This window comes from Trichomonas vaginalis, chromosome V, assembly GCF_026262505.1.
Source record: "Trichomonas vaginalis G3 chromosome V, whole genome shotgun sequence".
NCBI lineage: Eukaryota > Parabasalia > Trichomonadida > Trichomonadidae > Trichomonas > Trichomonas vaginalis.
This window is the reverse complement of record NC_067207.1, coordinates 27,576,837-27,590,531: the sequence shown is the minus strand read 5'-3', so window position 1 is coordinate 27,590,531 and position 13,695 is coordinate 27,576,837. Positions and strand designations below refer to the sequence as shown.

Sequence of the window (13,695 nt, the reverse complement as noted above, 5' to 3'; positions counted from 1 at the left end):
TTGATTTTGATTGATAAAATTTGCTTTGAAATACCATATACTTTGCTATTGAAAACATCACTGTTGCTTATAGAAAAGATAAATTCAAGACCAAATAATTGGAAATTGACCTATCAAAAGAAAATTGTAACCCAAATAATACGATAAATTTTTGAATAATGCTATTGAAAATAATCAAATGGGATTGTAAACGGTTTTTTTGATCACCAGAATTATTTAACACTATAGGCAATGATTACTTAAATATTTAAACATGTATTTTCATTGAAAATTTTTCAGAATCTCATTGTTGTTGATGACATAATATAATAGAGTTAATATCAAAAAGATTCTTTTCAAAAATTTCTTCACTAAAAATTGATGGGATCATTTTTAAATTGTTTCTCAACATCAATAGTGTATGCAAATAACTTTATATTAAGCCAGAAGATTTCTGATAACTATTCAAAATTGAGAGTAGACGTAAATAATACACTGTAATAATATTCCTGCTTTATTTATGACGTACTGACTGACTCATCTCCAAAACATCTTTTGAAAGATCGCAATGAAAGTGCACAATTTTCTGAGGTTTTAATTTACAGTATAAATTTAACATGCTAGTTTCAATGTTATTCAAGTAATAAGAATAACTTATTTAATTGAAAAATAATTTGTGATCTCCGAATTGAATGAGATTGGCAATTATCGTCTCAACTATAATTTCTAGATGATTATTGATGAGGTAATTAAGAACTTTGAGAGACTGATTGATGCTCAATCCATACTCAGTTATCCTATGCCTGAATTCACTCCAGATGAAATTTAGGAAGTTTGCCAAAACGCAGTAGATGTTTTAAATATTCAGCCAACAATCTTGAAAATCAACGATCCAGTCATTGTTATTGGCGATATACATGGCAGCTTTGATGACCTTGCCCGCATCATCAGGTTGTTTGGAAAGCCACCTAAGACAAAATATCTTTTCTTAGGTGATTACGTAGATAGAGGCGAGTATTCTGTTCCTGTTATACTCTATTTGCTTGCATTAGCCTGCAAATACCCTGATAGCGTCTGGCTTATTCGCGGAAACCATGAATTTTCTCATATCAACAAAGTCTATGGATTTTTCGACGAAATCATTCATCTAGGCCTTACAGAACTTGTTTGGGAATACTTCCAGGAAGTGTTTTATTATCTTCCTTTAGCTGCTATCATTATGGATTCAATCTTCTGCGTACATAGTGGTTTATCACCATCCCTCATAAAGCTGAGGACATTAGAAGAGCTTTCCAGACCTCTACCAAACTACATCAACTTGCCATTAGTGTCAGATTTAGTCTGGTCGGATCCAACCGACGACAACATTGAATTTGCTGCAAATCAGCGTGGATCAGGTGTTTTGTTTGGTAATTCTTCTGTTACGAGGTTCCTTGAATCAAATTCCCTTCAATTGATCGTTCGAGGCCACCAGTGCAATCAGAATGGTGTACATTCGTTTGCCAAGACACAAGTTGTCACTGTTTTCTCATGCAGCGATTACTCTGGCATCGAGAAAAACAAATGCGGACCTCTTCAAGTCAAAACACTCAATGAGATCAACATCTACAGTCTTACAAAGTCGGGATCTGGCTTCCTACAAGACTCTGTACGCATGATGCTCACTCCAGGACACATTGGCTTAGAACCTTATCGTATGAAGAAATCCAGTTCACAAACTCGAGCCATGACATTCCTAACTACAACAACGTAGCATCTACTAACAATAATGCTACAGAAAGCTCAAAAGTTACGCCGAAATTGCAGAATATCAAGCCACAGAGCCAAAAACCTCCTTCTCCAACAGTACAAGCTGCCCATGAAGCTGCTTCTATGCCATCAATCAACACTAACTCAGGAAAACCTCATGCTGTACCTACAGTTAAGTCATCTATGATAAATTCATCGAATACACCTACTCATTTGAAGAACATGAGAGTTGGAAGAGCATTCTCAGTATCTAATGAGCGTTTTCCACTCCAGAAAGAGCACACATCGTCTAATTTCCTCGAAGAATCAAAATTAGCCCCAGCTTCATTGATAACACTTCCAAAGAGGTCTTTCAGCGTTGAAGAATACAACCGTAGGAATAGTTTGATTGCAACCAAGATCCATTACAAAGAGAATTTAGATCTTATTTAATTATTTTGTTGTTTTTTTCATGTGTTTTTTTATTGCATTAAAAAATGTTTGTATATTTGAATGACTACTTATTTAATATACTCCGAACATCTTTCTAAATAGATTTTACCTCAATTTGAAATATCAAATCGTAAATTCAAGTTCGAATTCAAACACTGAAAACTTCATCATTTAAAGGATCACATACAGAAATAAACGCCATTTGGATTCGAAAATATTTCATTTCCAAGGAAAAAAAATCCATATATATCTAGCGTCATTATATGTATAGCAATTACTTTTCCTTAAAAAGATGGAATCCGGTTAGCTTTAGTTTCTTTTCATAAGAATAAAAAATTAAAAATTGAAATTCAACAAGAAAGTTCAATAAGTTATATATGAAACAAACCGTAAAAGTACACATTTTTCTAAATTTATTCAAATAACAATAATGATAACGCATTCCACAAATGCAATGAAAAAAATAAACTAAAATAAGAATGAAATAATTAAAGAAGAAACATTTGGTTAATTCTTAAACTCCTAGTCTCAATGAGGTTGAGATTGATCGTAATTTCCAACAAATTGTGGATCTTGTTTTCTCATCTTACTGTTTTCATCTTGCTGTTGCTTGAATTGTTGAATGTGAACTGCCTGTTGTTCCATTTCAATATGTTGTTTCATAAGCATTCTTCTTCTTTCAACTGCAGCTTCCTTAGCTTCCTGGCGCTTCTTCTCATCATCTTCTTCTGGCTTTGTATTGTGATCCATATCTCTGAAGGCATACTCAGGATTATCAACTAATTGAATTTTCAGGCGGACGTAGCCGGAAACTGGATGATTTTTATCATCCATAAGCCTATACCACTGATTTGTCCAGCGACCATCAGCGAATTGAAGCAAGGAAATTTGTACAGCGCCTAATACATCGGAAGCAACGACATCGTGATCGCAGATCTCAACTCGAATATCTTCTGCTATATCAACATCAGCACGTTCAATGCGAACATTCCATTGAGGGTTTAAAGTGCGAGAAATATATTTTGTTTTGCCAATTTTCTTTTTTCCTAGATAAACTACTGCGAGTGGATCAGACCATCCATTAATATCAGATGGAGAAAGAGATCTAGCTTCTAGAACTTCCATGACAAGAGTTTTTGTTTCCATTGTTGAAATGACAAATTACGATAAAAATATGCGATCGTTTTCTTCTCAAAATTTAAATAATTTTGTAAAAAATAAGATTATCAATTATCGTGCCAATAAGACTCGTGTTTTTGAAACGGAAATGAAACGTGTTAGTATAATATGAATTATTATCAACTTTAAATCGATTTATCTTGGATCTGCTGCAATTTAGATTTATTTTTATCGATATCAATTTTCTATTATATAGATAGATCATGTAAACTGAATGAAATCAAATTTCTAAGTATTGAAGAATATATATTAATTGAATTAAAAAAAGTCTTAAATTTATTGAAATTCAAAAACAATAGGTATTAAATTATATTGAATATACATGTACACATGATGTATATTCTTACAAATATGTAAAGATTATATTATAACACCCTTTTATCAATTTCGAGATTATTCTTATATGAAAAGAGATATACAGCAATATTAAGAAGTAAACAGGAAGTATTTCATTAGTTTAACTTGATACTCAAGTGCTAATCTTGCTACAGTTCTTCTAGAGGATGTTTTTTTCAAGACAATAAAACGCGAGGATCGATCGATTTTTTTTTGTTTCGGCTAAAACTTTCCATTTGAGAGGATTGAAGCTATTTCTATCCAAAGAAATGGAAGAGGTAGCTCTAAGTAGTTGAAAGGTTGTGAAGATTCTAATTCACTCTCCCAAATTGACTTTCTAACCATTCTTAGAAATCCTCTTTTGGAAGAGGTTTATTTGTCAAAAATTTCAAAAATGTCTGGGTCTTATCGAACTGGTTTATTTTCATGCTTTTCCGATATGCAAGTTTGCTGCTTGGGGACCTTTTATCCATGCTGCTTAAATGCCTCAAATTTTGCTAGAATTAGAGATGAAAATTGCACTTTCTTTCATTGTTTATTTCAAACACACCCTTTTTGGGTGAGGCAAATGGTTAAAGAGCAAAAAGGTATACCAAAGGATGTAGCACGCGACTGTGCTATTATAACATTTTGTGCCCCTTGCGCAATTTGTCAAGATGCACGTGAATTATTTGGAACAAATTTCGATTCAACACCTCTACTTATATGACATTTACAATCACGTTTCCAATTACGAATATTCATTTTACAAAATTAATTTTCATTATTTTATATCGAAAAATATGATCAACTCTTAAAATCCCGTAATCGTTCTAGTCATAATACAATAGTCAACTATCAAAAATTCATAACACTTGCCTTGTTAGTTTAATATACGATTTCTACTGTTTATTCTTGATTTGAAAATCAAATGAATACGAACACAAAGTTTTTATACTTTTGAAAATATTATGTTGTTATTTATATAAATAGTTGTTAGTAAATTTTTCTATATATACTATCTTTTAAATCGATCTCATTTTTATGGCATCTATTCCTATTATTATGGATAGAAATTACTCCGATGTAAGCTTTCTTGATTCTCTAAAAAATTTTGAAAATTCATTTTATATTTTTAAATTTTACAATAATTATATATCGAGAAGCAGTATATTAGACAAAATCTCACTGTATGTTAATGCTATTGCTAGAATTTATTGTTTTTTAAAAAGAATATTTGCATGTAAACTTTTTTAAGAGAATTATAAACATTTTTTAAAATAATATATAAATTAAACAAATATTACACTTATCTGATTATATCTGAAAATATACGGTTGATATCATTAAGCATTCTTGGTTCTGCTAAGGTTGTTACTTTATCTACCCACATCTTTACACCCTTTGCAAGTTCAGGACGTGTCTTCATGAAGACAGCCTTTGAATAAGGTTCAGATAACAAAAGATTCAACAAACAATTAACGAATAAAGGCGAAAATGGAGGTTCAAAGCCTTCCATCCATTTAAGTATAATTCTTTTCGTATCATCTCTGCATTTCGGATTGATTCTAAGCATATTATTCAAAGTTTCTTGAACATTACCGAAATAAATGAAACATCTGCAAATTTTGAAGAGAGAATCGTAATTACTATCGATTTCGAACTTGCAGGCAAGTAAATCTCCAACAATGCTGACAATATATCCGCGAAGATCTTCGTGTTTGAAGCCAATTTCGCAGAAAACCTTTTCTTCAAGTGTTTCTTTGAAATTTCCGTATCTTACGAGGTCATTTTTGGCAAGATCGCGTTCTCGAATTAATTCTACGAGTTGAACTGAGAAAAATCTATATCTGCATAATGCAATGAAATCTCTGAAGCTATTGGCAACCATCCAATTCTTAATTCCATCAACAACTCTGGAAATTTGGTCATCTGTAATTGGTTGATTGGATGGAGGGACATGAGGTTGAGAAGAAGGATTTTCTTGGTCTTGGCTCGGGTTCTGTTGGGGAATTGGAGGTTGTGCCTGTTTAATTTCGTCTTCTCTGGCCATAAGTTTTTTAATCGTAGCTGCATCGGTTAAAGCTACCTTATTAAACATAGTAATTGCGAGTTTTGCTGTAATAGGAGTGATTTCTCTGTTAAGGTTGATGATTTGTTCGCATAATCTTGCACAGTTCCTTTGTGCGAATGTTTCACCAATAATAAATTGGAACATATCGTGTGAGCAGTTCTCGAAGCTTAGAATTATTCTCAAATAGAGATCAGCTTTTTTCTTTCCTCCAGGAGACGCAGAAATCCATTTGTAGACATCTAAAATCAGAGGAATGTTGTGGGTTTGGTAAATCAACATCGCACTTTTAACTAAAGTTAAATCATCTGTGAGAATAATTCTTAAAAGTTTTTCGTGATTTTGTGGTCCGAAATCAGGAGCAGTAATTGTTTTTATCAAAAACGATGTGTAATCTTGGGATCCTAATGAATTTGCTGGAATTGAATCAATAAGTTCTGGATGAATTTTGAAAATCAAATTATAGCAGAATTTGAAGAATTTGGAATCAGGATATTTGCTTGCAAGATTTATAATAATAGTTGCCCACTTCTTATCTTCGATTAAAGGCTCAATCCAAACTGGAGGCTCATCAAGTTCAAAAATAGCATCCAATTTAGTGTAATACGGCGGATTTATAATATGTTGGAAATCAGTCATTGATTTGTTTTGTAATTCTTCGGCAATTTTATGATTTCCGCAAGCATTTGTTTCTAAAATTGATCCAATGGTCTCAATCAGCTCTCTATCATCTGATATTTGCTCGTAGAGACTTTGAGCCTCTGCTTGCCTTGATCTTTTTTGAGTTGACCGAGATTGATCTTGCATTTTTAAGATTTTTTATATCACATGTCAATAACAATAATTTTTTTTGGAATGAGTTCTTATTTTAATATTGGTGTACAAAGAAGTAGAAAAGGTCAAAAGAGATCAGGCGCAGAAATGATTGCACAATATTCTGCTAAGAATACCGCTGCAAATAACAATAAAGAAAATATTACCCAACAAACAATGCCTCAGCAACAACCTCCTCAACAGCCACCTCAACAGTTCACTCCAAACCAACAGTTTGCTCCACAACAACAGATTCCTGTGCAAAATCAACAACAATATTACCAATCACCAACAACACAACAATTAATCGAGCGCTTATCCTATTTAGAATCACGTAATCAGGAACTGAAATCAGAACTTTCATTCCATAATAAGAAATTAGAAGTTTTAGAAAAACAAATGATGGTTTTCTTCCAAAAACTCGATAAATACGAACAAGCTCAGTCACCATCCTCAAATGGCCAATACGTTCCAACACAACCTGCTATGATTGAGGTTCAAAATGATCCTTCTGGAACAAATAAATGGCAATTTCAATCTGTTTAAAAATTCCACTAGCACATGGATTTATCTACTTATATTAGTTATTGTTATAAACATATTTCTATTAGATTCCGAATTTTTCAAAATAATTTTTTTATCTGTTTAAAAAGATACATATTTATCTATATAAAAATGAGAATCAGATATGAATAATGTTAATAAAAGCTAGAAAATAAAATTAAATTATTCATCACCTGCATCAACAGGTTTGTGGCCTTTTTCACGTTCATATTCGGCAAGGATAGCTTCAACAGACTTGCATTGATCGAGGTTTTCTACAGGACACCACTTCTTTGCAGCAGGAGGTTGTAAATCACCATCAATGAAGCAACGAAGAACAGCAGCTCTCATTTCAGCATCAATTAATTGCAACGCGAAATTTGTCTTCATTTTCTTTTCAACAGCTTCGTCAATCTTCCAATCGATGTTTTCATATCCAGCATTCCAGAAGACGAGAGGCTCTGGATCAGCAATAGGATAGTTTGGACGGCCTGGATACTTTGCTGTATTAAGAAGTTCCTTTGTAATTGATGGTTTTTCAAATCCGTTGCCAACAGCAAACAAAATGGATGCAATACATCTAATTTGGTGCCAAATAAATCCGGATCCGACAATTTCGAAGTACCAAACACCGCCTCCTGCGTCTCCAAATTCACATTTGTAAATTTTACGAACGCAATGCTTTGTAGAGTCTGGAGAGAACTTGCAGAATGCTCTGTAATCGTGTTCGCCTAATAAATGTTCGGCTGCTTCTTTCATCAAATCAATATTCTTATCAAACTTATGGAAGAAGTAACGATAACCACGTGTTGCACAATCAAATCTTGCATTGAAGTCTGGCTTAACGTAAGCAACTCCTGTTACGCGAATTGATGGAGGAAGAATTCCATTAAGAATCTGTGCGTAATTCATTTCTTCTTTTTGAACCTTTGCTCCTTCACGTGGTATTGATCCAAGGCCAGTTGGACAGACTGAACGGACTCTGACGGAAATAACGTTTCCAACTCCAGAAACACCAGCATCTGTCCTTCCACATAAAGAATAGTTACATTCATTTTCGTTTCTGATTAATTTGGCTCTCTTTAAAGCTTCAAAAATGTGATATTCGACTGTCTCATTTGTATCATTTTGTAAAACAAAACCTTTTAAGTTCCAGCCGATATATGCAATACGAAGGGCAATCTGTCTTTCATGGTATTGATCCCATGAGAATTCCTTCTTTGTTTTTGGCTTTGGTTCACTCATTTTTTTTCCAAAAAAATGAATTGATATCAAAATTCTGCCTTTTTAATATTAATAAAAATAATCACATACTGCTGTACTACATTTTTATAAACAAAAATCCTCTCAATTCTGAATAAATATTATATTTTATTTCAAAAATTGAAGATATTTGACCCTTTTTATTATTTTTGATATACTTAGTAATGTCAGATTTTGATTCTGAAATAAAACTAGATGTGATGTTATAGAGTTCGTTATCAATGAGTCACTTTTCAGGCAATTCTTATTCGTTATGAATTGCAGGAAACAGCTTGGTATCATCGCATATGGCGAAGACTACAAGCCTCCGAAGACACCATTGGACTGCAAGAGACTTTTCCAAAATGTCCACCTTCGTGGATACATGAGAAACCTCTTCAGATTCTTGGATATGCTCCATGGAACGACTAACGCAACAATTGATTCATACCAGAAGTATGCAACATATATTATTAAGTTTTTACTTCCAGAAGCACCAGCTAAAGTTGTACAACAAAACGTTGCTTCAGATACAATCTTATATTTAAAGCAAGGAATATCCTACGAAGTATTTTTCGATGCAATTATTAAATACGTCGCACTTGCAATCAAATCTTCACAAGTTCAAGATTTAATTAACAAGCTTTTTGAAATCTTAAATCATTTCAACAACATTGCACCAAATACATTAATTTCTCTTACACGCAAGCCAGAGAAACTTCCTCTCAACTACTGGTCATCATTAATTAACGCTGCCAGTGAAATTCGTCCATGTTTCATTGTCCTTGGCGTTAATACACAGAGATCAAAGCTTTTCGAGAAAGTTCTTGCCGACAAAACAGGCGCACTCCTTCTTGATATACCAAACTTGATTAATTGGCCTTTAAGATCACCAAAGATCGAAGCTGCAAGAGTTAAACTCACACAAGGTGGTTATATTATATACCAAGAAGCAGAAGATATTATTGTCGAATGCGCGCTTTCAGATGAAGCGAAATACCGTGGTTGGATCATTCCTTCCTCTTTTAAGAAGGATACATTCGACTTCCATAAGCTTTTCTCATCAGATGCTGAAATGTGGCAACGCTGCTTCCTCGTAGACCTTGAAATTTCCCTTGAAAACCTTATTGACATTTCAAACTCCCGCAAATTCGATCCACAAGACGAAAAGATCATTTCCTTCTTAGAACCATCGTCATTACTCTTCGTACAGCGTCTCAAACGCCGCGAATTCGTTGGACGCGAAATTGAACCTGCAGAAGAAGAAGAACACGCAGAACCAGAAGAAGGAGGTGACGAAGAAGAAGAGAAAGAAGAGAAACTCATGCTTTACAAGGCTCCTAACTATTCTACGCCGGAAGAAACAGGAGATGAAACTAATAAATTAAATGGCGAAGAAGAAGATGGAGAAGCCAAAGCCAGACTTCTTACATTACCAGAAGAATCAGTTAAACAACTTACAGCTCGTTTCAATAAGCACAAAGACGAAAAAGCCGCATTTGTTTTCGACAACCCTCACAAACACATAACGATCGACGCTACGCAATCATTGAAGGAAATGGCTGCAATTGTTTGCGACCATGCTTCAATAATTACTCCAGCTGTTTATCCAAACCCGATTATCGTCAACGAGGAAGAAGAACAAGAGGAACCAATGTTCTCTCCTGTCGGTAACAAGTGCGTTGTATCACTTGTCGATGATAAAGAAACAGTCGAAGGAGATACAAAATGCGGAATCAAGTTTTACGGTTTTACTTTCTACTTCAAGAACGAAGATTACAAACGTAAGTTCTGCCAGCATCCACTTGATTACCTCAAAGAAGTCTATCATACATACCATCACCGTATTATCATAATGGGTACGGATATTTCTGGCAAGAAGTCGGTTGCCAACAAACTTTCCGAGTTCTTTGATACACCAATCGTTGATTTTAACACGGTTGTCGAGGAAACTAAGCTTAGAATTAAGAAACCATCTGAAGGTGAAGACGAAGAAGGCAAAAGCGAGGAAGGAAAGACAGAAGAAAAATCAGAGGAACAAACAGAAGACGAAACTAAGTCAGAAGAGCCAAAAACTGAGGAAACAACTGAAGAATCTAAAACAGAAGAAACGACAGATGAGGCCAAACAAGAAGAGCCAAAGCCAGAAGAAGGAGCTGAAGAAGCAAAGCCAGAAGAAAATGCTGAAGAACCAAAACCAGAAGGTGATGAAGGTGAAATTAAGCCAGAAGAGCCTCCAAAACCAAAGAAACCAGAAGAATTACCACCAGTATTCACTACAGGCTACATTACAATCATGCCATCGATGGATCTTGAGCCACTTAAAGTATTCCAGCAAAATGAGAAACTTGCACCGGAAGTTATCATCTGTCTTAAGATGAAGAGTGAGCCAGAGTTCTTATTACCAAGAATCTCAACTTATTTGGAGTCCCAACAGATCGATCCTTCTCAAAATGAAGTTTATTTGAAGAAATACTCGAAATCTATCGAAAAATGGTCGGAGAAATTCAACGAGTTCCAAGAACAGATCAAAGAACTGAACTTGAATTTACAAGTTCTCGATGCTTCTCTCAAGCTCGATGAAGTTTTCTGGGATGCAGCTTATTTGGCCGATCCTTTGCTTCCGAAATGCGAAGATGTTGAAGGCGAACCAACATTTGGATACCTTGGCAACTTCTGCCCTGTCACAATGAAGGACAAAAACCTTTTACAACAAGGATCTGATGTAACAGCCACTTTTATGGGCGCAAACTTCGCTTTTGCCGATGATACCGCAATGGAGAGGTTCAAGGCAGCACCATTGGCCTTCCTTGGCCCATTGCCAGCTGTTCCTCCACCAAGAATATTAATTGTTGGCTCAAGAGGAACCTCTAAATCATCTATTGCAGAGAATCTTGGTAAGACGCACAACGCTCCTGTATTCGAATTACCTCCAAATCCTGAGTTCAAGAGGGCAAATGAAGAGGAAGAAGAGCCAGATCCAGAGGAAACGACCAAGAAGACACTCGAGCCATTCTACAAGATGGTCATGGAGAAGACAGACAACCAGAAACTCGGCTGGATCATTGAAGGAACTCCAGCTCACGGATCTGCCGGACAATTGCTCTTAGATAGCGGTCTCAAACCAGATTTCGTTATCAATCTCGAACATGACGAGAAGTGGGCTTTGTCCAGAAACCACCACAGACTGAAAGATGACGAACAAATCATGAATGAAGAAGGTGAAATGAGCGGAATCGCCAAAGAAGTAGCAGCAACAGTTGCAGAGGCCACAGCAAGAGGTGAAGCCATAACAATTGATACTTCAAGAAGATTCACATCCATCATGAAAATGGTAAACAACGCTTTACAAAGGGAATTACTCAACAGAAAGTCATTATTCCTTTCCCAGTTGTCACAGCCATTGGAAGAACCTGTAGAAGCCTTAACACAGAACACATGTTTCATATCCCAATTTGGCAGATATTGTCCTGTTTGTTTACACGAGACAGGATCACTCCATTTAACAGATCTCTCTATTGCATGCACATTCCTTGGCAGGGCTTTCTTCTTCGATACAAACAAAGACCGCCAGAAATTCATGGATGATCCATTAACTTATGTCACACAATTAAGACCACCTGCTTTTCCATTTGTTCCAAGAGTTTCTGTCCTTGGATCTCCCGAACTCGCTGCAAGACTCGCTGATTCTCTTCAGGCGGAACTCATCAGGCCAAGAGATGTCATCGCAAGAGTTGCAAAGCATTCAACAACATTCGGTGCAAAGATCAGAAAAACTCTTGCAAGTGGAGGTGCCGTTGATGCATCCATTTTCAAGGAAGCTCTCAGCGCCGTTCTTACAAGACACGATTGCCAAGTAAGAGGTTTCGTATTGGATGAATATCCTATGAAACTCTCCGAATTACTTGGAATGAGAACAGCAGGAATCATGCCAAGCGACATCGTTGTTGTAAAAGGAGATGAACAGTTAATACAGCACTCCATTGAGAATTTCCATAATGTCATTGATGTTTCACAAGAAACAACAACATGGATGAAACTCATCAAGGCAACAGAAAGACTCAACTACAACATGAACCAGAGATGGGAGAGTTTGTTGGCTATTGATGAGAAGAGGCCATATTCTGTTTCCGCTTTGGATGTGTCTCCTGAAATGGTCGAAAAAGGCCTTGTAGAAGGTGTCGGCCATTACTGTCCAATCACTTTGATTGCTGACAATGTCGCTGTTGAAAATAACAGCAAGGACTGGGAGAACATCGTTTTCTTCGAAGGAAAGGCTTATCACATGAGAACAGCTGATTTAAGAGATGCTTTTCTCACTTCTCCAACACCTTTCATTTATAATTGGTCTGGCAAGAAATTGCCAATTGCCAAGCGGGAAAATGACAATGGAAAGCAGCCAGAACTCGAAGGCTACGATGTCATTGAACTCCAGAAAGGAAAGTTCATCAAAGGACAAGAGAATTTGTTTGCCGTCGTTGAAGGAAAGAAATTCGTCTTCGAGAAAGAAGAGAATTTACTTGAATTCTGCGCAAACAGTGGTCAATACATCACTGTGAAGCTTCCTCCTCATCGCCCTGTTGGAGCTCCTGAAGGAATGACACCAACAAACCAGTTGTTGACAGTTCCTTACTTGGAACAAAGTGTCGGAGATGTTGTCACAGAGTGCATCGTTGAATTGACAGAAAGGAGACCAAAGATGCCAGGAATCTCCTTCGAAAAGTCAGTCCTCGAGTACATAGCTACTTATATAAGAGCTAATGCAAAGAATGTCGGTCCTTTGTTGCATGAAAGATTCGTTCAACAAATGAATGATATGAACGAATTGGTTGGATTGGCTGCAAAGCTCAAAGAGTCTTTAGAGACACCACCAGAGTTAAGAAATGAGGCTGAACATGAGAGACTTTGTAAGTTATGGAAAGAGAAGAATGTCAAGAAATAATTTTGCTATTTTTTATTATTTTGTGTCAATAAAAAAATAAACATCATTTTTTTAAATCCCGAAAATGTTTCATTTTTCATTGAGATACTACAGTATCGTGGGTTTACCCTATATATATTATATTAGAAATGTTTAATTGACATTGAAAACAAAGAAAGGAAATCTCCACTTCAAATTGCAGTTGATAATAATGATTTATCCATTGCATCTTTTCTTTAAGATAAAGGAGCTTTTGTTTCAAAACGTTTCATTGGTCCCAACATTACCAAAGAAACGAAACAACTAATTTTGAAACATCTTGATATGTTATTAAGATATACTATTAAGTATGATTAGTAAAATATTTTTATCAATATGAAAGACATTAAATTTTGATAAATCTTCTCTTTGTACTTTAATTTTTTAAAAAATCTTCTTTAAATCAAACAGA

General features: G+C 35.3%; 7 protein-coding genes across 7 annotated transcripts; 4 read left to right on the top strand and 3 right to left on the bottom strand.

Annotated features, from left to right (window-relative positions):
• Positions 1 to 723: 723 nt before the first annotated feature.
• On the top strand, positions 724 to 1,732 carry TVAGG3_0413620 (phosphoprotein phosphatase protein; the record flags this gene model as incomplete). The annotated part of the gene is made up of 1 exon (XM_001330626.2): positions 1,199 to 1,732. One exon carries the CDS (start codon positions 1,199 to 1,201, stop codon positions 1,730 to 1,732), a length of 534 nt encoding a protein of 177 aa, XP_001330662.1.
• Positions 1,733 to 1,851: 119 nt separating this feature from the next.
• TVAGG3_0413630 (uncharacterized protein) lies at positions 1,852 to 2,160 on the top strand (the record flags this gene model as incomplete). Its single annotated transcript, XM_001330625.2, has 1 exon — positions 1,852 to 2,160. The coding sequence occupies one exon, from the start codon at positions 1,852 to 1,854 to the stop codon at positions 2,158 to 2,160; it is 309 nt and encodes a 102-aa protein (XP_001330661.1).
• Positions 2,161 to 2,557: 397 nt separating this feature from the next.
• TVAGG3_0413610 (C2 domain-containing protein) lies at positions 2,558 to 3,316 on the bottom strand (the record flags this gene model as incomplete). Its single annotated transcript, XM_001330624.2, has 1 exon — positions 2,689 to 3,306. The coding sequence occupies one exon, from the start codon at positions 3,304 to 3,306 to the stop codon at positions 2,689 to 2,691; it is 618 nt and encodes a 205-aa protein (XP_001330660.2).
• Positions 3,317 to 4,899: 1,583 nt separating this feature from the next.
• TVAGG3_0413600 (negative elongation factor D family) lies at positions 4,900 to 6,532 on the bottom strand (the record flags this gene model as incomplete). The annotated part of the gene is made up of 1 exon (XM_001330623.2): positions 4,964 to 6,532. The coding sequence occupies one exon, from the start codon at positions 6,530 to 6,532 to the stop codon at positions 4,964 to 4,966; it is 1,569 nt and encodes a 522-aa protein (XP_001330659.1).
• Positions 6,533 to 6,580: 48 nt separating this feature from the next.
• Positions 6,581 to 7,084, top strand: TVAGG3_0413590 (uncharacterized protein; the record flags this gene model as incomplete). The annotated part of the gene is made up of 1 exon (XM_001330622.1): positions 6,581 to 7,084. The coding sequence occupies one exon, from the start codon at positions 6,581 to 6,583 to the stop codon at positions 7,082 to 7,084; it is 504 nt and encodes a 167-aa protein (XP_001330658.1).
• Positions 7,085 to 7,183: 99 nt separating this feature from the next.
• Positions 7,184 to 8,326, bottom strand: TVAGG3_0413580 (mRNA pseudouridine synthesis; the record flags this gene model as incomplete). Its single annotated transcript, XM_001330621.2, has 1 exon — positions 7,265 to 8,326. The coding sequence occupies one exon, from the start codon at positions 8,324 to 8,326 to the stop codon at positions 7,265 to 7,267; it is 1,062 nt and encodes a 353-aa protein (XP_001330657.1).
• Positions 8,327 to 8,549: 223 nt separating this feature from the next.
• TVAGG3_0413570 (nucleotide kinase family) lies at positions 8,550 to 13,415 on the top strand (the record flags this gene model as incomplete). Its single annotated transcript, XM_001330620.2, has 1 exon — positions 8,598 to 13,265. The coding sequence occupies one exon, from the start codon at positions 8,598 to 8,600 to the stop codon at positions 13,263 to 13,265; it is 4,668 nt and encodes a 1,555-aa protein (XP_001330656.1).
• Positions 13,416 to 13,695: the final 280 nt, after the last annotated feature.